At 39.8% G+C, this 23,842-nt stretch overlaps 1 protein-coding gene across 1 annotated transcript in view; it reads left to right on the top strand.

The window, feature by feature from the left end:
• Positions 1-7,669: 7,669 nt before the first annotated feature.
• Positions 7,670-23,842, top strand: part of LGSN (lengsin, lens protein with glutamine synthetase domain) — a gene marked incomplete at both ends in the record, with an annotated part of 28,277 nt that continues 12,104 nt past the window's right edge. The window contains 2 exons of the mRNA XM_081094154.1: positions 7,670-7,699; positions 22,192-22,321. Of these exons, the coding sequence (XP_080950280.1) occupies positions 7,670-7,699; positions 22,192-22,321 (160 nt within the window). The remainder of the gene's footprint in view (positions 7,700-22,191; positions 22,322-23,842) is intronic.

Below are 23,842 nucleotides of genomic sequence, written 5' to 3'. Positions count from 1 at the left end.
TAGATCTCCTGGCACTTGGATCTTTGGCTTTTCTTTGTATTAGTTTCCTATTTTGGAGAACCGTATTCTTCATTAGTTTTCTGAGAAAGGGTTTAGGAGTGGTATCTGAAATATCTCTCTCTTTTTACTTGATTGAAAGTTTTGACTCAGTATAGAATTATGTGCTAAGTATTTTCCCACAGTATTTTGAAAACTTTTCTCTGTTGTCTTCCAGCTTCCAGCTTCCAGTGTTGACATTAAGAAGTCTGAGTTCATTCTGATTCCTCATTCATTGTATGGGTTAGTGTTCTAAGATTTTATGATGGCAAACCTTGATGTGGATTAATTGTAATCTTTTCAGTTTGGCACTGAATGTACCCTTGTGTTCTGGAAACTTGTGACCTTCAATTCTGGGAAATTAATGTATTTGAATATTTTCTCCCCTTTATTTTTTTCTCTCATATTTGTCTGAAACTCCTATTATTCATATGTTGGATCTCCTAGACTGGTCTTTTGTTTTCTTTTCTTGTTTAATCTCTTATTTTGGATGTTTATTCCTTTTCTTCTTTTTTTTGGTCTTTTTTTTCACTTATTTCTGGGAAGTCTGTGTTGTACACTGCATTGGTTCTTGTGTGTTTTTTTTTGTTTGTTTTTTTGGGGGGCGTGCAGTCAAAAGTTAGTGCACGTGTTAAAATCCGACACCTCTCCCCAAAGGGCTCATCCACTTTTTAAAGAAAAGTTTATAAAAATAAAGAAGCTGTTCTCCCTTAAACACTCAGGCAAAAATTTGATTGGTTAATCAAGAAAGCCAGCTGAAATAGGAAATCATAAAAAAGAGTACACCCTTTACACATATTATTTTAAATTAAGTCATATAATTTGCATTTATTAGTCAATGTATTGATTTTGAACAATGCCTCTTTTGACCATGCTTCCATTGATTTGAATCCCATATTGTCTTTTCTTTGTATAAACTGTTATCGTAGTGCATCATATAAGAATAAGATTTTTGTAATTTTTTGTAATGAAAAATCATAAAGACCATTGTAAGACCATCTGAAAGAATAAGCCTTAATTAATTGTCTTAATTTTTTATGATTGTATCATCTAAACGGAATTTAACAACAATTACTAGACATGTATGGCGATAGAGTCTATAGCGCAGGGGGCGGGCCTGTTCCCTCCTCTGCGTGCGCACTGGAGCCGGGCCGAGCCCAGGCGACAGCAGTCCTCCCCAGCCCAAGGACTCTGCAGCTACAGCTGTGCCCACGCTGGCGCCGGGAAGAAACAGCGTTCAGGTGGCCGGTGGCCAACGCCAGGGGCAGGGGCAGCCCCCTGCAGGCTCCCATCGGCTCTCCATCAGCCCAGCGCACAGCTCCACGGGCTCCAGTCCTCACACTTTGCAGAGAGCTGTTAAGAAACCTGCTCCAGCACCCCCGAAACCAGGAAACCCACCTCCTGGCCAGCCCGGGGGCCAGAGCGCCCCACGGACAGCGCAGCAGGCACCCAGCTTGTCACCGAAGCCAGCCACGGGAAGTCCATCTCCTCCTGGCCCGCGCGCAGGCCCAGCTCCCGGGCAGCCGTGCGCCACCTCACAGCGGTGTGGGCCCCGGAGAGCCTCAGGCAGCCTGGCTCCTAGGCAGGCACCCAGTCACCCTCCACCGCAGCCCCCATGCCGGCGCCGCAGTCACAGGCCAGGCCGGGGGAGCAGGGACTGGAGCAGCCCCCACACCGGCGCCGCAGTCACAGGCCAGGCCGGGGGAGCAGGGACTGGAGCAGCCCCCACACACCCCACCCCGCGCCCTCCTGGGGCCCACCCAGCGGCGGATGGCAGCCTCTCCAGTGCAGTGCCTACTGCCTCCCAAATAGTGACGGACGCCCATGCGAGGGTGTCAGATCCGCTTCGCAGCGTCTCTCCTGACCTGCGCTCAGACTCAGACAGCAAAGGCGCGCCGGGCCGCCTCTGGTTGGACATGGACCATGATACAGAAAGCACCGCCTTGGGAAGAAAGCCCCGCCGCGGCCCTTCCTCCCGGAGAGGGAGCAGGGCAGGCGGGCGGATCTCTGCAGACCCAACAGGGAGCAGCTTTCCAGGCAGAGAGCGAGCCTGGCCCCGCAGGACGTTGCCTGTGCGCCCGCGGCAATGCCGCCACGGAAGCTGAACGGCCCGTGTCTCGAGGAACTTGGCTTTCTTTACGTGGGAAAGACATCACGCCACACACACCAAGCAGGCCTAGAGGAGGCAGCGCTCTTGCCGCGCTCCTCCCTTCATCAGTGCGGCCCTGGCGGCCACTCGGGGTGAATCAGAAGCGGCGCGCGTGACTAGTCCCTTTAATAACACGTTCACTGTGCAACTGGCCTCCTCCCGGCTCCTTGGACCGTCATTCTTGCTGCAGAGTCGTTGGCATGAAGTGCAGTCTGTCTCAACCCTCATACCATGAGCGCCGATGGTGGCTGCTGGGTCCACCACCTCCGCCAACTGGATGTCCTGTGCCTTGCTGGATTGCCAGGATGTAGAAAGAAATGTACTGTTCTTTAAAAACTATGTAATTGCTACTTGATAAGCACCGACATTATTCTAGTTTCATGTTTAATTTGAATTAAATATATTCTATTGTTTATATGAAATTAAGAAAAAAAAAAGGGCCACTGGTGAGCATGACCCACTCCGGGGACAGTGCCAGTTTATAGTATAGACGGAATCCCTCATGAATGGGATTAGGATCCTTATAAAAGAGACTTCAGAAAGCTTCCTCACCTTTTTCCCACAGAGTACACAGTGAGACACTGAATCTGCTGGCACCTTCATCATGGACTTCCTCACTTCCAGAGCTGTGAGAAATATATTTCTGTTGTTTATAAGATACCCAGTCTACAGGGTTTTTTTTTGTTATAGTAGCTCAAACTAAGACATGCATCATTTTTAAATCTTTTTAAACATCGAGCTTAGTTTTAAAGAATATTCAATGTATTTTTTACGGAGGAGAAACCAAGATAGCGGCATAGGTAAACACCGGAAATTGCTGCCTCACACAACCACTTCAAAAATACAACTAAAAGACAAAACGGACGTCATCCAGAACCACAGGAAGGCTGGCTGAGTGGAAATTCTACAACTAGAAGGAAAGAGAAAAGCACACTGAGACTCAGAGGAGGTGCGGAAGTAAAGTGCAGAGGTACGGAGGCGGGTGCGGAAAGGGCTGGCAGCTGAGGATGCGGCCCACGTGGAAAGGGCTGGCAACTGAGGACACGGTTGTCTTTTTCAATCGGGAGGGAGTCTCAAGCTCCCAACTGCTCTGAACTCCAGTTCTGGGTGAGTCTCTGGGGACCCAGACTCATACAGGAGAAACTGGACTGTCTGGCAGCGGGCGGAACTAGAGGGCAGCTTTCTCTCAGAGGTACTTGCAGCGATTACCAGGACACTGAGAAGCTGGGCCTCTTAGGGTAGGACTGAGGAGCAGCCATAGCTGCTTGCTCCACCCTGTTGATCCCCTGAGACCCTGCCCCCACCCAAGCTGTGCACAGAGGCTTTTGCATATGAAAGGCCTAGCCCTTTGCAATCTGAAAATTACCTAACAAACTGCAGCTGGGTCAGAGAAACCCAGAACTTCCAAAAGAAGACCCAAGGCCCCACAGCAGCTTGCATTGCTTCACAGCTGGGCACCTGCTGGGTAGCCTCAGGCAGAAGCTAAACTAGCACCTCCTTAGAGATCCAAGAGCCAGTGTACCCAGTGGTCAGAGTTGGACCATCCAGATTACAACTCCTCAGATCCATAAGGGACACCCTCAGGGGGCAGACTCGGTGAGCACCAAAGCCCCACTGAAGCAAGTCTTGCCCCAGAAGGGTGTCTCCAGCATGGAAGTTCTCCCACTGCAGACACAGCTGATTCTCACAGCCAATTGGCCTGGAGGTCAATTCCTCCCAGTGATACCTACAACAATCAAGGCTTAACCACAACAAGACTGTGCACAAAGCCCACAAATGGGTGCACCAAGAGTGTCTACCTCAGGTAATTGGGGAGGCTGAGCCACTGGGCCCTATAAGACACCTAGCACAGAAAACCACTCTATCAACACAGGGAAGCATAAAAAATGCGGAGACAAAGAAACAGGTCACAAATGACAGAAATGGAGGAAAGCAAACTACTGGATATAGAGTTCAAAACCACATTTTTAAGGTTTTTCAAGAATTCTCTAGAAACCACTGATAAATTTAGTGAAACCCTCAAGAAATCTAGTGAGACCCTCGAGGTTATGAAAAAGGACCAACTAGAAATTAAGCATACACTGACTGAAATAAAGAATATTATACAGAGTTCCAACAGCAGACTAGAAGATTGCAAGAATCAAGTCAAAGATTTGAAATACGAAGAAACAAAAAACACCCAACCAAAAAAAACAAAAAGAAAAAAGAATCCAAAAATATGAAGATAGTGTAAGGAGCCTTTGGGACAACTTCAAGCATACCAACATCAGAATTATGGGGGTGCCAGAAGAAGAGAAAGAGCAAGATATTGAAAACCTATTTGAAGAAATAATGACAGGAAACTTCCCCTACCAGGTGAAAGAAATAGACTTACAAGTCCAGGAAGTGCAGAGAACCCCAAACAAAAGGAATCCAAAGAGGACCACACCAAGAAACATCATAATTAAAATGCCAAGAGCCAAAGACAAAGAGAGAATCTTAAAAGCAGCAAGAGAAAGACAGTCAGTTACCTACAAGGGAGTACCCAATTGACTGTCAGCTGATTTCTCAACAGAAACTTTGCAGGCCAGAAGGGAGTGGCAAGAAATATTCAAAGTGATGAATGCCAAGAACCTACAACCAAGATTACTTTAGCCAGCAAAGCTATCATTCAGAATTGAAGGTCAGATAAAGAGCTTCACGGATAAGAAAAAGCTAAAGGAGTTCATCACCACCAAACCAGCATTATATGAAATGCTGAAAGGTATCCTTTAAGAAGAGGAAGAAGAAGAAAAAGGTAAAGATACAAATTATGAACAACAAATGCACATCTATCAACAAGTGAATCTAAAAATCAAGTGAATAAATAATCTGATGAACAGAATAAACTGGTGAATATAATAGAACCAGGGGCATAGAAAGGGAGTGGACAGACTATTCTCAGAGGGGAAAGGAGTGTGGGGGGGTGCGGGAAGAGACTGGACAAAAATCATACATCTATGGATGAGGACAGTTTGGGGGATGGTAAGGGCAGAGGGTGGGGTGGAAACCGGATGGAGGGGAGCTATAGGGGGGAAAAAAGAGGAACAACTGTAATAATCTGAACAACAAAGATTTAATTAAAAAAAAGAAAAAAAATATTTTTTTACATTCGTTTATATAATATTTAATTAAACTTTTATTTGCAATAACCAGTGTGACTAGAATAAGCAATTGTGAAACAAGTACAATTGATTTTTAATAAGTATACAACTAGACTGGTGGGAGAAGAAGTTGGTGGACACTTGTTTAAAACACCTAACCTTGAGGTTTTGAGTCAGGAAGGAAGGAGTCCAGTGATAATGAGGAGAGGCTAAAGGCAATTGGATTAGGAGGTTAGGGATGATGGGGTCCAGGTCCAGGGAGGACCACAGAATTAGAAAGATGCTCAGTGAGGAGGTTCACTGGAAATGAGTATCTCTGACTTATGATGTGCATGCAGCTCAAGCCACTAATACACGGACAAGAGTTTTGTGATACGAAAACTCTTCTAAATGAGCAATAAATAAGGCCTAACAACTTATTAAGATCTAACTGTTTAACTGATTTGTTTGTCGGAAAAGTACCAACCCCATGTTATATGAAAAACAATTTTCCATTTCATCTTAAATATTAGAATTAGGATTCATTATTAATTTAGAGGATCAAGGAAAGACCGTGTGGCTGTGGATGCAAACAGCATTTAGATTGCCGTGTTTTACATAAATAATGTTGATTATCTGGAAACTTCAGCTATAATTTTTTACTTTGTCTTAATTGTATAAAATAAATAGATGGGTTATTAAGTTTATAAAAGAATCAGCATTTGGATTTTGATAAAATTATGAAAAATCACCTGGGTGAATAGGTAAATAAGGCCAATTTAATTTTTTAGGTTTCAAGAGAGAATTGAAAACTTTAAAAAGACTCAGTTTTGTGATTAAAAATAGAGAACAAAATGGAGAACATTATGCTAAGTGAAATAAGCCAGTCAGAGAAAGACAAGTACCATATGATTTCACTCATATGTGGAATTTAATGAACAAACTGAACTACCAGGCAAAATAGAGACAGACTCACAGATAGAGAGCAGGCAAACAGCTCTGGTGGAAAGGGGGTGTTGAGGTGGTAGGTGGAGGGATTGAGCAAAAAAGGAAAAAAAACCCAGAGAACTCATGGATAACCAGTGTGGTGACTGTGGTATGTGTGTGTGGGAGGGTGGGGGCGGGGGGCAGTGGTGGTGGAGGTGTAAGAGGGCATAGAGGGCATAAATGGTGATGGAAAAAATAAAATAATATAAAGAAAAAGCGAAAGAATAGAGAACAAAATTTGTCAGCAATATAGCAACTGCTATAAACAGTATGTTTGAATTTAATATTTTGGTTTGATTGGAAGGAGACATGGAGGGAAAACTGAGAAGAAATTGAAATTCATCAGGTAGGAAAGAGGGACAAAGGGAGTGACAGGTAGAAAGATGAACAAAGAAACAAAGGAAAAAGCAGAGTTGATTACAACCAACATAAAATAATGACTCGGCAATTGCAGAAATAGAACAAGACCTGGCTGAGTGGCTGGAGTGTTGGCCTACCTTCCTCAGGCCTACAAATCCCGGTCAGAAATGACCAGCTATGGAGCCTGTACACTCATACATGAAAAATGCTTAGAGGATTTGATTTGATTCAGGAAAAACACCTCTCCCCTCCCACCCCTCCTTCCCCTCCCCTCCCCTCCTCCATCAACTGTATTTGAAGTCACAACTTCAAACTCCCTTTGAGAAGCTTTCCCTACTTCCTCTGACTGAGCTAGGATTGTTAATGGGACCATGTAGGGCAGCCTGTAGATAATTCTATGCTCATTGTGGCCAGCTGGGAAGGGCTGGGGCTTGTCAGAGACTAACATTTGGAGAATTGGAAAGGCTACAGAAAGGTGGCTGCAGTTATATAACGAAGGGCCAGAAGTAATTTAGAAGCCGGAAGGGACCCTGAAAAAGCAAATAAAAATGGGAATTACAAATGAGTAGATTTTTGCCACTGGTAAAAATCTGGGTCACTGACAGCTGTATTTTCCCATTTGTGCTTTTGTCTGGGACTTTGATTGCACAATTGTCTAATAATAAGTGTTCATCATCGGAGTCTAACAATAGATTTCATTCCAGAATACAATTGTTGTATAACAAAAATTCAATGTGTTGGAGAAAAAGTCAATCAACACAGTTTCAGGCTTTGTATGCCTTTGTTTGTAGGGAGTCAGGCATAAAGGAGCATTTGTCATTCGACTTTTCTAGTGCGTTTCCAGCATACTGTGCCTTGGGCATGACACATCAGAGTCTGGTGTTCATCTTTTATTACCTGCCAGTCCCCTCTGGAAAGAGCCTCCATGGAATTCATCACCTACAGTGTTTGTTTCAGGTATACATATAAATACATGTGAATGCATTGGTTGGGGATATTGTGGTTTCCAAGGGCAACTTGAATAAAAAAGTGCGAGATGAATAATGAAGGGGACCTTCTGCAGGAGGTATGAAGTTAATAATTAAAATGTTATTTACCAAAATACTGACAGCAAAGCTTTCTGTTGTTGTCTGTCAGCTATTTGACTGTCAGTATGAATAAGGGCAGCATGGTTATACTTGTTTTATGTCTGCTTTGGAGAAGTTTGTGATGAAATGCTCTTCTCTACTTCACACTGAGTTTATAAAATATAATAAAAAAAAACTTAATTTAGAATTTGCATTTGGAAAGCTCGCTTAGTTTTAATAATCATTTCAAATAACTTCATTAGGCACTGAGTTTCAGAAGCATGAGGATGCTATAAAATTTTTATGCCTGTTTTGATTGTTATTAAGAGCATCATCTTTGTTTTGCTCAAAGTGTTTGTCTCATCCTAATAAAAATGTTTGAGGTTAAGTGATTAAAATTGAGAGCTGTAGAGAATTAAAAAAATTAATACTCTTCCTCTCACCTTCTAAGTTCTTCTAGCTGGGCTCGTAATCAAATGAACAGAGAGATTAACAGGAGAATATCAAATTTTAATACATGCACGTAAGCATGAAAATTCCAAAACAGTGATGCAAAATTGGGTGTATATGATATTTTGGACAAAGAGAAAAGGTGAAAAAAAGGGGTATTAGTTACAAAAGTGATAATGGGCTGGAGCACACTTGGCAGGCAAGTTATTGTTAGGTAACCCAGAAACAATGGAACAAAGGGCTTATCTAGCTGTCAGGCCTCTGCCTGAAGCCCTCCTGCTTGCTTAATTCAAATGAGGCTAAACTAAACCCTGAAATCTCTTTCCTGAAGCGGGTTTCTTTATCTGACTCTCTTGGGCAGGAAAAGGGGAAGGGCCAAGGTTCTTTCTGCATCTTTTTGTTGTTGTTGTTTCCTCTTAATAAACAGCTTAAAATCAGTATATTAAAAAGACAGCTTCAGAGTGGCAAAACTTTGGTCCCTTTCAGACCGCAGTTTCAAATGTTCAGCATTTTAAATAGGACAGCCTACTCATCTGCTCTAGAATATATTAAAACACTCAGTTGTCAATATGTAGCATTCTCATTATGTGTAATGTATCTGAGTTTTACTCTTGTTTTTCAGACAGATTATTCTGAAAAGCTGAAATGTAGACTGGGAGGAGTGCTGTGTTCAGGTCTGGGAGAGTGTCAGTTTTCTTTAGATGAAGTTAAGGAAATATAAGGTAAGAAGCACACCTCCGATGTATATGGCACAGTGGTAGACCAATACACTGTTTGGAATAGTGTCATGCAGAGAATAGACCTGGTCCTTACTGCTTCTTCCTCTAGTGGAGAAGACCAATAAAAACCTAAGGAAACCCTGGCCAGTGCGGCTCAATTAGTTGAGCATGTTCTCATGCAACAAAAGGTCCCAGGTTCAGTTCCTGGTCAGGGCACTTGCCAGGGTTGCTGGGCTTGATCCCCAGTAGGGGGCTGGTAGGAGGCAGCCAGCTGATGTTTCTCTCTCACATCCATGTTTTCTTTCCCCTCTCTCTCCCCTTCTTTATCTAATCAATAAAAACAGATGTAGAAAAAAACCTAAGGGAGAATGAGGTCACTGACATGTATACTGAGTATAAGCAGTGTGCTTTGGTATGGAGACAAGTGCACTTGCCATGAAAAAAGTGGGTAAGTATGTGAAGAAGGGATTCACTGGAGTGATAAGCTGTGGCTTATCAAGTAGTGACCTATCATTGTCAGAGGCATCAAATGATGCATATGTTTGTGTAAGACAACCAATTTATCTGAAAGTAAATTTGTAGCTGTAAATGACGGCTTAGAGAAAGAGAGTAATTAGTATGTACATCATCAGCTTTTTGAAATTTTGGTTTCTAATTAAATCGGAGTAAGTTTTGTTACTCCTGAGCTTATGGTAGAACTGTATTTTCTCCCCGACCCCATACAGTTTTAGCCAAGGATTCCAGGCGACCCAGCTTTTGCGAAAACTCTTAAGAGTCATGCTATCTCCAGATCAGTCTAGATCAGTGGTTCCCAACATGGGGCACAAGTCCCACGGGGGAGGGAGGGATTTGATTTTTAAGGGGGGGGCAATTAGAGAACGAGATATTAACAGTGAATTTTTTTCATTTCTTATGGTTCTAGGGGCCTCATATACAGTTTATAAATATATATTGTGACATATTTATGCATTTCAGTTCTCCATTATATGTTTTGAAACTTTATTTGCTATTTTTTCATATCACCTCATATTATTATTATTTAACAATTTCTTAGTGATTTCTTCCTCAGTACTTCAACTGTCCTTCCATTCTTTTATTTTTCTCTGTATGGATGCCATGTTCTTTGGAAGCTTGTTTAGACCAAATTAATGGCCTTTTAGGCTTCCTCCAGGTGCATAGGAGTTCACTTTTTGAATAATAAGAATTATATAAGGATTTTAGAGATGCTTAGGTGGGGCATGACCAAAAAAAGGTTGGGAACCACTGGCCTAGGCCAATGTTGATGAACCCTTAGGGGAATAGAAAAGTAACAGTATGATTTTAGGGTACACGAATTTTCACAGCAAGAGACATACTCCCTCTCCTTGGTAACTGGGGTGGAACATTATATTTAATAGATGTAATAAAGGTGAGCCTTGGCGTCCGCCTGATCCGACTCTCCACTGAATAACCTCCTTTGTGCTCTCCTGAGTAGGGCCATATTCTCAGGAAGAGAAAGTACATGAGAGGAGGGAAGGAGATGGTGTGTGCCATTCCCAGTTAACTAATGTCTGGAAAAGGGCAAAGACTGTGTTCCATACCAGATGCTCTGGTAATGTGGGCAGCAGCAGCATGCGCTTAACTGCAAAACACGGCAGCTGAACAAAGGCTCAATGGATTCAGAAGGGCAGATCGTGTGTGTGAAGAAAATCCGCTAGGATGATCACTTCCCAAGCAGAACAAATTCATCGGCAAAAATCTCCCATAAAAACGAACAGTTATTAATCTTAGATTTGGTATTTCAATACAGAATATTTTACTGAGCTTCCCTATGCAAAGCAATGTCATAAAGTCATGCATTCAGCCAAATTCTTAGCAGTGCTGAACAGAAAATAGATTAAAAAACACATTCTTATCACCAAAAATAGAGCTTATGGGTGTATGAGATTGTGAAATTGAGGGAGATGGCAATGTATCATAATAATTAAAATCTATTTATCAAAAACCTTGTGTGTGGCACTGAGCTAGCTGATATGTCAAGCAGGTTGGGTAAGATCTGTTCTCTGCCCTGTAGATGTTTATGACTCATCCAGAAAACACCTGCACAGGTAGACACAGAGAGCTGATGCTTCCACAGTGCAGGGGGAACGGATGCCACCTGGGGTGAGACCAGAGGTCCATCCTGCTCTGCAGCCTGTATCTGTCTGTGTGCCAGGGTGCCGGGAGCCGGTCCATCCTTGCTGTTTCAAGGGACCTGGCATATATGGCATACTGTTCTTAATATGTTTGCTCACCTTCTTGGCACTATGTGTTTTAACCAAGGTCACCTCTCTGAGAAAGGTTGTTTCCCCAGGTAGGGATTTTCCCCTGAAGTTAGGGAGGGAATAAAACCCCTTAACTAAGTGCCAGGCGGGTAATTAATCACTTTAACTACGAACAATCATGCTTAAGCTACATAATCTTTACTCCCTGGAATGGAGATAAGAAACACCCTAACCTTTGGAATAGAGATTGATAGGATTGGAATCAACTAGTATAAATACAGATGTAACAAGACAACAGGACACAGAACCTAGACACAGAACCTACACAGAACCTAGAGACAGAAGAACTTCACTGGAGAGAACATGGCAAAAGATCCTGGACAGAAACTGGCCACAGAACCTGGAGACAGAACCTAGCGAGAGAACCTGGCTGAAGAACCTAGAGACAGAACCTGGCTACAGAACCTGGATAGAACATGGCAAGAGAACCTGACTAGAACCTGGTGACTGAACCTGGCTGGAGAACCTGGACAGAACCTGGCTGGAGAACCTAGCAAGGGAACATGGCTGCAGAACCTGGCTGGAGAACCTGGAGAACATGGACACAGAACCTGGCTGGAGATCCTAACCAGAACTTGGCTAGAGATCCGGGCTAGGCTGCTGATCAACTGAACGCTGTCTCTGTGTCATTCCTTCTTCGCCGACTCCGTCCACACCTTTGGGGACCCCTGGACCTGCTGGGGTTGGACCCCAATACCAGGGCACTAATGCAGCTCTGTGGGAGTCTATGGCCCCAACTTACCCTACTTTCCCTGCTTTATGCTATTTTCTGTGCAACTCTATAAAAACTTCCCGATTCTATTTTTATATTGTAAATGTGTTTTGTCTCTTAGGATTCAAAGTTTTGTTTTCAGATCTCAAGGTTTTTAGTTCATTTCATATTAATTTTTATTTACCTTAAATCCACCTTTTGTGAGTTCAAGTACCTCTCTCGATGTTAAAAATAGGTTTCTGTTTCATGTATAGTGGTTAAAAGACTACTCACTGAAACCAGAATGCCTGTGTGTTGTGTTGTAGACTGGCCAGTAATATCTCCAACTAAGTTTTCATTTTTATAGTCTTAAAGAGTTTTACACTTTTTCTTTTGTATAGTAAAACTTTATTTGCCTTTGGTATAATAATGATAACAATTATATGTGGTATACATTTATATAAACCCATATCCATTCTTTTATAGCCCATGAAGGTTTTCTTAAGGTACAGTGGCTGGAACTATATTTATTATTCTAGTTCTGGGCTTATTATATTTTTAAAAGATAGAATGCCTTCTCCCATCATATTTAAAATATTCTTTTTGATGAGGCCCAGTATTTCTATCTACAGCAGCCCATTAGTTGATCTCTTTACCGACAATTCTGTTTTTGCATCTTATTTCACAGAACCCATTCTCATAAATATATATTATATACTTTATGTATATTTAAAAATTTCCACAATATCTTAACCAGTGTCACCCCAATAAATTCAATAGAAACTAAAAAAGAAAAAACATTTGCAAGTCTTCCTTACCTTTGAAGTATATTTGTTGCTTTTCTGCCTATCCACAAAGCTTTCAGAAATCACTTTGATCCTCTCTATACAAGATAAATATAATTTAGCTGCAAAATCTTAATTTCTCTGAAAAAAAATATAAGGATTTATTATTCAATTTACTGATGAAAATGCTAAATAAGACCAGGGCTAATACCAAGCTCAGGGAATTCACCAAATTTTTAGCATCCTTTGTTATTTAGCTTCATCTTATGTAAATAACATGGTGCTATATCTGTAGAAAATAAATCTTTTCTCTTTTGTGAAATGGCTGGTCAGGCACATTTTCTGATACAGAATGTTCTGTGCCAGACTTTGCATGGCCTTGCCCCAGAGGTGGGATTTGCCCTGGGCTTGGTGCTCCTACTGTGTATTTTACCATCTTGCTGGGATGGACAAGGGATCCATCCCACCATTTATCATGTGGCACTTCTTTCACACAGAGGCTCTTTGTAATGATAGCTTCTCAATAATTCTAGGATGGATGTGGATATATAGGTGGAGGAGGGTCCCACCTAATCTCCCAGCTTGGACCTAGGTTATTTTATGGTAAAAGTGCTGGCATCTCTGGTGGTAGAACTGGAAACCATCTGGCGATCCCTGACATTGGACTATCTCACTCATCCACAGATGTGCTTGAGAATGAGAAACATGACACTTTTCCAAGTAGCCCATCCTTTTAATTTCATTTCTTAATGTTTATAAAATTCTCTTTAAATATCATTATATTTAGTAAAATTCTGATTTCCTGTAACTTCCAAGAATTTTATCTGTATTTTCCTTGTGTGCTTAGTTTTACCACAATGGAAATAGATTCCACTGAATGCTAAATTGAAGTGTAAAGTTAAAAGACAAAGGAGTTGCATTTCCTGCTGCATTTTATGTAAAACTGCCCTGCCTTTAGTATTCCTAAAGGTAACATCTTTAGTTTTCAGTGTTTTGTTATCTGTAAAGTTTGTAAGTAGCATGAAGAATGAAAGAAGAGTTTCAAACCATCCGTTTGGATTCTGTACTTTCTAGGTGTGAAATTAGGTGAGTTACCACATCTTGGTTCTGGCAGTACATTCCTCATTTATACAACACATGCTAACACACCTTTTATTTTTATTTTTTTTAAAAATCATTTATATAACACATGCTAACACACCTTTTTAAAAAAATTATGTATTATATTATGTTCCATGAAACAGCAAGTAATTCATCTTTAGTTATCCTAAAGCATCTAGTATTCTAGGTATTCAGTTGTTGAATAAATGCAAGTAGAGTAGTCCCAGTAAGTCACTTGTCAATAAGAGGTGTGAATGTACTATAAATATTTTCTTCAATTTCTGTTTTTGATATATTTTAAAATGTGTGTGGTCCCAATCAGTATTGACACAGTAAATATTTACTACAAACAACTATTAAAGAATTTATATTAGAAAATGAGCCATTACAAGAATTATTTATAGTAATAAGAATCAACTCTTTCTGAAAATATTTACTTGTCAAAAACCTAAAGGTTATAGGAAAATAAAGAACTTTTATTATTTTATTTTTAGTTTTCCATTTTACTTTATGAGTTTCTGTACCTTTTAATTTTTTTTTCAATGAGGATTATTACATTTGTAATAAAAAACAAAGAACAACAAAAATCTTCAGAGATTCCATGTATTCAGATGGAGCCTCCTAAAATGCAATAGACTTTAAGGTTTACAATTCTTTAAAAATATACAGATGAAGGTCTAACTTTCAGGATAAATAGCTCTGTGGGTAATGGGTCCCTAAGAATATCTTCATTTTCTGTAAGTTGGAAATTGGTGGCCTTTTGGGTCCTTGTGCATAATGATCTCAGAGATTTCCTAATTTTTGTATGAGACTAAAGGGACTTTGCAGAAACAGTTTGGTTGAATCACTTACTAGGGCATAAATAAGTGTTATATGTTTTCAAATAAGCTCCAAATCATGTTTACTTATCTGGCTGGTGAACTAGATATGTAAAAAGGAGAATAGTTTGGGCAGGGTCTTGAGTAAGATGTAGAATAGATCAGAGTCTACAAACATAGTTAATTGCCAGGACTGAGTAAATATTTTGTAATTGGTTCTTTTCAATGTTTCTTTACTATCATTCCTTAATGTTTAGAAAATTCTCTTGAGATATCAGCATGTTTTAGTTATGCTATGAGGAGATGCAGGAAATAAGATTTTGCCCATGTCTTAAAGGAAATAATCATATGCCTGGTGATAAGTTGTGGTTTAGAGGACAAATAGAGTGACCCCCCCACCCAACCCCGCCACTAAGGAAAGGTGAAATTAATGAGGTCAAGACACAAAGTTGTTAGGGGGCAGCTTGTCATCAGCAGAAACTTTTCTTTTTAAAAGCCTTTCCTGAGAAAAGTTCAAAGGCGTCCATGTAATATTTTCTCTAGGAAAGTTGTTTTGATTACATTAGCTTATTGGGTTATCATCAGATCCTATTGGACAGCCAAAGAAATCTCATTTGGAATCATTTCTGAAAGAGAGATCAGAGTCAAATGTCCCTTCTGACTTTGTATTCCAACATGGTAGGGTTTAGTTGCCATTCATTCATTAGAAAATATTTATTAGCCCTAGCTGGTTTGGCTCAGTGGATAGAGCGTTGGCCTGTGGACTGAAGGGTCCCAGGTTCAATTCTGGTCAAGGGCACATGCCTGGGTTGTGGGCTCAAACCCCAATAAGGGGTGTGCAGGAGGCAGCCAATCAGTGATTCTTTCTCATCATTGATGTTTCTATCTCTCTTCCCTCTCCTTTCTTCTCTGAAATCAATAAAAATATTAAAAAAAGAAAATATTAAATTTCCATTTTATTCTAGGCAATAGATTAAGCACAAGGGTACATTTAAAATGCCACCTTCCAGAAATCCCCAGTCCGTTGATTAGGTTTGCCCCGTCAGTCTTTTCTGATTTCACTTCCTAGTCCATCTATCTTGGATTTCTTATTTTATTATTCTAGTCTCTTAGTTGCCAATATCTTCAACTTACTTTGTCATTGTCTTCCTGAGTTTGTATCCTCACAAACCTCAACCCTGTGTTTTTAACATCTCAAACAGAGCTTTGCTGGAGAAAAATTACTTACCTGTGTGGTGCGGATTGGTGCCACCACAACTTTAAAGTCTCCAGTTCCTGTGGGACACTCAACATTTTTGGTTCTTGAGTTGGCTCTTTCTCATTCTCTGCTATGACTATGTCAAACCAGTTCCATCCTCCTTAAAAACTTTAGTTTTCCATATCCCTCCTGTCTGAGGCTTTTCCACCTGAAAGACGAAATTGAAGGCTCCAGAACTGTCTACCTTTCTTGTCCACCACTTAAGCGACCTTAATATTCCTGAGGCTCAGTTATGTCATTTGAAAAGTGATCATTTAATGTTGACATTTTCCTTTTTGCTAATTCCCCTCTTCTTCCTTCCTCTTTCTTCTAACATTCTTCTTTTCTTTCTCTTAGAGAGGAAGATATAGTAAAGTTTTGTATCGAGTGAAGCACCAAACCACCAAATCTACCTCGCAAATATCTGGAATATCTTCATTTTTTTTTGCCCTAGTGGATATTGGGAATCCTACCTAGTTCCTTGGTTTATTGCTGCAGTATTTTTTACCTCTAGAAGGGGCACCTAAGTATACTCATGGTATTTAAGGAATCACCATACTTGAGTTAAACTAATTATTGGCTTTTGATTTGGAGAAAAAAGTATGTAGATGAAAGAAAGCTACTTTAATTATACTGATAATCATTTTACAAAGCACTAAATAAAATTTCTAATAGGAGACTAAACAGTTTACCAATTGTGATGAAAAAGGCAATAATTATGATTTATTTTAACAGGCTACAAAGTTTAATAAGAGATCTACTTTTACTGGGGATTTAAGAAAAATAATCATCTTCGAATAGGGTGGCTATACCAAATTGTCCAGAGAGTTGGGTTAATTTTGAGGAGTGGCCAGAATAGTAGATAATCAAAAATAGCCTGGGCAAGAAGGAAACAATATTGGCCACAGAAATGATAAAACCAGTTTTGTCAAGATGGAGATAGAGTTTGTGGGTGAAAATAACCAGTTATGGAGCCTGGCGGGATTGGTGAGGCTGGGTTATGCAGCATCTTAGGTAATACTAATTCGAATTTTTCCAGAAGGTGCTGGGAAATTGTGTAAGTGTTCTAAGCAAAGAAATAACAAGACCAAAATTGTGATTTAGAGCAGTAATTCAGGAAGTAGTCTAGACTCTAGAGGATAGCAGAATGGGCACACTGAAAGTAGGGAGAACAGTTTGGTAATGGCTATGTTAATCCAGGTGAGAAAATGGGAAGTGACAGCACTCAATTTTACTAGTAAATGGTGGGTTCACTGAACAGAATTATCACAATGTATTTAACTCATCCTACTTTAATCTATGCTGCTTTCAAGTCTTCACTATTATAACAGAGGTGCACTGGACATACATGTAACTTTACGTATTTTGAATTATTTTTCCCAGACAAGGTTGCCAGAGTAAGAATAAGAGTTAGTAGGCATGGATACTTTTAGATCAGTTGATGCAAGTTTATGATATGCTCTTTGAAATATCTCTTCTGTGAATATTTTAAATAAATTTCCTCCCATTTTCTTTGAAGAATATACTTTAAGAAAACTGAAGACACATTCTTTTCAGTTTGACATATTCTTTTGATAATCATTAATCCCTTTCCCCCCATTATTTCTAACAGAGATGAAAACTTGTGAGATTTTCTTGGCTTGCTTTCTTTTTTTGTGCACCTTTGTCTTTAACAAAATCCAAGTGTATGAAGGATTATACCTCAGACGATAACCAATATATAGGGGTCAAAACAAAGTTGTTTATTTTTAAAGTATTGGCATTAAAAAGCTAACTGTTAGAGAAAATTAAAAGTAAATGAATAAAATCAGTGATATTTAGAATGTAAATAACACTGGTTACTTTATTAAAAGGAAACTTAATAGGTCAAATTAGGGTTTATATTTAATGGTTGGCAGAATCCCTTTAGGTTAAGCCTCTTTTAGTTAATTTGATCAAACCATGGATTTGAAATGCAAAATGACAACCTTTTATTAATCCATATAAGCAACTTTCAAAAGAAAACTATGATGAGAAAAACATGCATTATGAAAATATTTTGTAATAGAAAGCATTCTGTAAGGTCACTCCTGTGTATGAGACAACGGAGCCATGTGATGGAATGATAGCAGAAACATTTCTGAAGTGGGAAAAGCTTCTCTGGTGGAAATGTCAAAAGAAATCAGAATCAACCTGTTGTAGAATTTTGAGATCATCTACATTAAGCATGAATCAGATTTGCATATTTATGCTATTCGATCAAATAAAACTGAATATCTGTGCTTATGCTCATGGTTCCTCCAACCTGGTTTACTTCATCCCTCTCTATCTTCGGCTCTTATGCCCCCTTTTCTGGCCTTGTTTCTCTGGCTTTCTGATGACTCTATGTATAAAATATCCTGCCTGTTGAAGAATAGCAGCATTTAGAGTCCAAGTACGAGAATGTTGGACACACTTTCCTTTCTGAGAACCCTTAGACTACTTGACATGACCTCACCTGAGTGGTTCCTGTCATTTATTGAGTTCAGAATCTATAAATGAGTCTAACTCAATGGGAGCCATCTCCTGTAAGTTAGGGGCCCATGAGGTAACCTAACATAAAGTATTCTCCCAATAGAAATGCCCAGTAATGCATGGTGCCTGGGTAATAACAATCAGGACTAACATCTGTTTAGTACTTACTAGGCACCAGGCACTGCTTGTGCAGCATAAACGTGCAACCAAAAGCTTTGTCAGCTGCAACTGCATTGCTGACTGCTTGAGAAACGTTTCCAAACTCATAGGTAACAGCTGCAAAGGGTCCCCCCAAACCCTCCAAACGTCTCTAGCTGTCCTACTGTTTCCCTCAGGCCCTTGGTCCTGTCTACAATCCATGCACTAAATAGTTAACACCTGGTCCTGCAGAGCTCTCTTGAATTCTGCTCTAGCCTCCCAGCACTGCAGCACCCCAGGGGGCAGTCTTCCTGACAGTATTCATTTAGGGAGCATTAAGTACTTGTGCTCTAGTGCCAACTGCCTGGGTTCAAATCCTCACTCTCCTATTTACAAGATATGTGATTTGGGGCAAATTAATCTTTCTTTTTCACTCAGTTTTCTTCACCTCTAAAATGGGAGATGATAATGTATCTATCTCAAGGGATGGTTTTGAAATTAAATGCATCAATATATACAGAGCATTTAGAAGAGACTTGACTCATAGTAGGTACAATAAAAGTGTTATCACCTGAGGATATTTTTCCATTGATTTTTAGAGAGAGTGTAAGGGGGAGAGACAGAAAGAGAGAAACATTGATGTGAAAGAGACACATCAATTGGTTGCCTTCTGCATCCTCCCCAATCAGGGCCTGGATTGAACATGCAACCAAGGTATGTGCCCTTGACCAGAATTGAAGCCAGGACCCTTCAGTCCGAGGGCTGACGCACTATCCAGTGAGCCAATCTGGCCAGGGCTACAATTGTATTTTTTTTTTTTATAACTCTTTCTTGTAGAAGGATTAAAACCATCTTAACTCCCCACCAACTTAAATTTTATCAACCCAAATAATGAGGACTATGGATAACCTGCTATGGATGAGGCAAAAGCAAAGACATAAAAACAAATAAAACACGATCCCTTTCATGAAGAATCCTATAAAAAACCTAATATGCTAAGTGACTGGTCATCTGGCCATCTGTTTAACCAATCAAAGTGTAATATACTAATAATATGCTAAGGCCATTCAACCGCTCACTATGATGTGCACTGACCTCCAGGGGGCAGACAGTTGACTGGTCAACCAGTTGCTATGATGTGCACTGACCACCAGGGGGCAGACGCTCCAACTGGCAGGTTAGCTTGCTGCTGTGGTCCGGCCGGCAAGATGTGCCAGACATGCCCTGGAGCCCTCCCATAGTCCCTCCCTGGCTGGCCAACCTCCCGTGTCCCTCCCTGGCCCTGATCATGCATCGATGGGGTCCCTCGACCTGGCTTGCACCCTCTCGCAATCCAGGACCCCTCAGGGGATGTTGGAGAGCTGGTTTCAGACTGATCCCACAGGCCAGGCCAAGGGACCCCACTGGTGCACGAATTCGTGCACCAGGCCTCTAGTCTTACAATAAAGTACTGTGATGGAATTGAAGGCTTCCATGTGGTAAAGAAAGTGATTCAGGTTGTTCAGGGATTAGCAAACTCAAATTCCAGGCAGATAATGGAGAGACATGATGGGCTAGATGGTGAACACCAGAGCTGACACCCCTTTCCAAAAAGGAGCCAACATGTGTGATGCCAGTTTTCCAAATCTCCAAAGAATGCCAGAAATCTGGATTTTTATGTTAAATTTTATAATTTTTAAATATTGGTAATTCAACTATAAAGTAGAGAGTAAAGAAGAAAAGAAAGTTTCTCAATTACCACATAGAAGATCTCAAAAAGACTGGAATGCTGCTCAGAGTACGCAGAAGTTCTAGAGGGCCCCTGGGTAGAGTATTAGTTGTAATGACCCTAATTTTTCCCCAGCAGTGGTATCTAGAATGATATTGAGAGATGTTGGTTGAAATATTTAACCATTAGCACAGCTAGTAAAAATAACAACAACAAAAATACAACTGTAAAAGAACATATAATTGAGGAAGTTGAGTGAACAAGTTTTTATGAGTCACACAGATAATATTAGAATTGGAACTCCATCTAGTTCAACTGTCAGGCTGAGGTGATGTGGGAAGTTCCTTAAATAATTCCCATTCTTCCTTGGCAGTTATATGACCTCGAACAAATCACGTAACTCCTGCAGACCTATTTCTGCCTTGGCAAAAGTATAGGTAATAGCAAATGTTCCCTGCGTGTTTTGTAAGTACTAAGTGAGACATAATATTGTCTGGTTATGAAATGCTAGTAAAATGTTAATATACTTGCTGAGTATGATTGTTTTTATGGTGGTGATTCTAGATGAAAATACAAAGGCTCCAGAAGGACTTGCTACATAGTTGAAAAGTCAGAATTAGAACCCAAACCACATGAATCCTGGCTCATAGGTTTTTTAATGAAACATCATCTATATTGTAGCTGACTGTAATTGAAAGATTAAGGAGAATAAAAATACTCCACTTGAGGCAAGATAAACCAGGGATTCCCCTAAATTTGTTTCAGTTATTATAGCTATGCCTATACTCTGATTATCCTAGTATAGAAGAGAAAGTCAAAAGACTGAACTAAAGGTATTCTTCATTTGATAAAAACTTTTGATTTGAATGTCTATTATGGAGTTAGAGGCATGTTCTATGACTTAGTTCTTGGGATTTTGCTGATGCAATTCTCAGGTTAGTAACTAGGTGAATTGTCTTTGTTGTTTTCCTGAGAATCTTTTCTTTTTGGTCCGGATTACCTTAAGACAGGTGAATGTTACAAAAGTAAAAATTGTACCCCCTCTTTCAGTCTCCAGAAGCTGACTTGCCTTGGCTTTATTGATAAATGGGGACAATTGTGCCTCAGCAGCGACTCTGGTCATGTATTTATATAACTCGCCCCCAGATATGAAACTTCTCAGGACATGCTCTTCAAAAAAGACAATAGCTTAAAACATTTTAGAATGTAGTTTTTGACCCTGACTCTGCCACTTTTCTTTCCTCTGAAACCATAATGCTATTGTATAACAACATTAAACATACCAGGGTTAGCTTAAAAAAGCACAACACTTCAATTTTTTTTTTGTGTCCTGGGACTCAGGGGTGATTCTGTCCGCTGCTGGTATGAAAACCCTGAAGCTCTTCACCTCTAGCCCCTGCTGGAAATAGGCCATGCCAAGTCTATCAAGGGATCCTTGCAAAGATTATAACTAGAGTGTAGGAGGTTTGGTTATTTTGTTTAAAAATCTTTTTCTTTACATATCAAGCTATACAACAGTTTAGGGATGACAGTTTTACACTGTAAAACACAGTTACAGAATAGTATTTCATGAAGTTCTTTTTTGAAGTAAAGTAAATTTTGATGCAATAAGTTTGAGGTAAGAAAAAAGAGAGAAGAGAATCAAATCTCAGGTACTTATGCCTCTGGTCAAAGACATTAGAGATGCTAAAAAAGAAGACTTTTGGGTTGAAATGCAAAATTATTAAGGAATAAATAATGTAAAATACTCCAGAGTATAAAGTAAGAATAGAAATCTTGACTAGTTGGACAAGATCTTAATTTATTTCATGATATTTCCCAAACCACATATGTAAGGTGATATAGAATATCCAGCTTGTCAGCAGAATGTTGGGCTTTGTAATTTTAAGTTATTCAATTGGATGTGGAAATGACAAAATTTACCTCATTATAAAAGTCTCCTATATTAATTTTAAAATTTAGCTCTCCAATCATCATACTTTCTTGACAACCAAATTTGGTTGTGTGCATGATTTGTGATTGGACTTTTTGTTTATTAACTATTACAGGATTCAAGAGATGAATGTAATGTGACGGAAGGCAGCAGGATGAGTAAATTAAGAAGGACAAGAAAGAAAGTCACTAAATCACATATTTCTTCAACTGAAATAGGAGAAATGGATATGTCTATCTCAAAAGGTACTTTGTACAACTGTTCAGCTAAGAGCATGAGACACTTAATCTCAAATATCTTGCTACCATTATCTCTCAAGAATATGTCATCAATGACAATCTCTATTTGGTCCACATTTTCATAATACATTTGCTTTTCTTCTATGGAAGAAGCAAAAACAAATAAAATTTATTTGTACAAAGTCAACATAAAAGATGGCAAATACAGGGTTACAATGTAAATATATAAAAACAATCAGCCAAAATATTCAGAATTTAAAGGGGGAAGAATGAGGAGATACAGTGGGATAAAAAGAGAGAATATAAAAGAAGCAACACATACGTAAGAAGAGAAGCACATTTCTGTTCTGAGAATGAGCACAAAGATCGTTACTGAAGATTGGGGAGGGCACAGTAAAGGTGGGGGCACGTTTTCATACCACATGTTGGAATCCCAGCTAGACTCTCATGGGCCTGAAACAGTGCTGAACCTAGGAGTTAAACTGGACAACAGACTCCATTCTAGGAGCAGTGGTGTTTTCCAAGGCAGGTCAGTAGGAAAGGGCAGTGCATGGCAGCAATCAAAAGCAGTCAGACTTTCTATAGATTTTTAAAATTATTTTTAAATTCTCTAGAGACATTGCACCCCCTTATGGCCTGCAACCAGGGTGTACTATGCTCACTGCCCTTTATTTGGCATTTTACCGCCTAGGAATAAATTATTTCCTCAAGCATTTCTCTCCATATCACATTGGAAGACAGCTGAAAACAATGGCAACATCCCTTAACATTTTTCTGTATTACTACAGAAAGGATCAAAGAACAAACGGTGTGTCACACATTAGGGGATACGAGCAACCCAGCTGTGGGACCTGGCTCTGATGAATTGCATCCGCAAGATGACAAGGACTCCCAGGATCATACAGCAGAGATGAAACCCTCACCTCTCAAAACATCAGCCAGGGCTCCTGGTAATGAATTCAACCCAGACTCCAGCTGTACTGGTAAGGACTCTGGGACAAACTGGCATATAGTTCCAGCCACTAGTCCTAAATGTGTATGTGAATTAGAGATAATGTGATGTTGGTTGAGGAATGCTAGCCTGGGAGTCAGAATACTTAAAATAATTTATACAGCTATCATTGATAAAAGTGCTTTACAGTTTTCTTTACACACAAGGCTGCTCATCTAGAAAATGGAAAGGTTGTAATGGATGATCTCTCAAGTCTTCTAAAAGTGAAATTCTGTTATTCTAAATTTATGGCTTATTAATAGGGATACGGCTAATTCGGACTATGAATGTATTGGTTAAAAATCTCTGAGATCCAAATGACAGAAACTAATTAAAAAGAGGTATTTTTTTTCTCCCCATGAGGGAATCAATGTTGAAAGGATTGAACAAACAGGTTTGGAAAGTAAGGAAATAGCTGTTTGTGACGTTAGAGGTACAGTATCCACCAAACAACGCTTACTTCTGACACTAATTGCATATTTGGGAATTCTCCAAAATTAGTTTTGATAATTCACTATAAGGACTCACAGAACTCA

This window comes from Myotis nattereri (genome assembly GCF_964212035.1).
Source record: "Myotis nattereri genome assembly, chromosome: 6".
NCBI lineage: Eukaryota > Metazoa > Chordata > Mammalia > Chiroptera > Vespertilionidae > Myotis > Myotis nattereri.
This window is presented reverse-complemented; position numbering and strand designations above follow the sequence as displayed.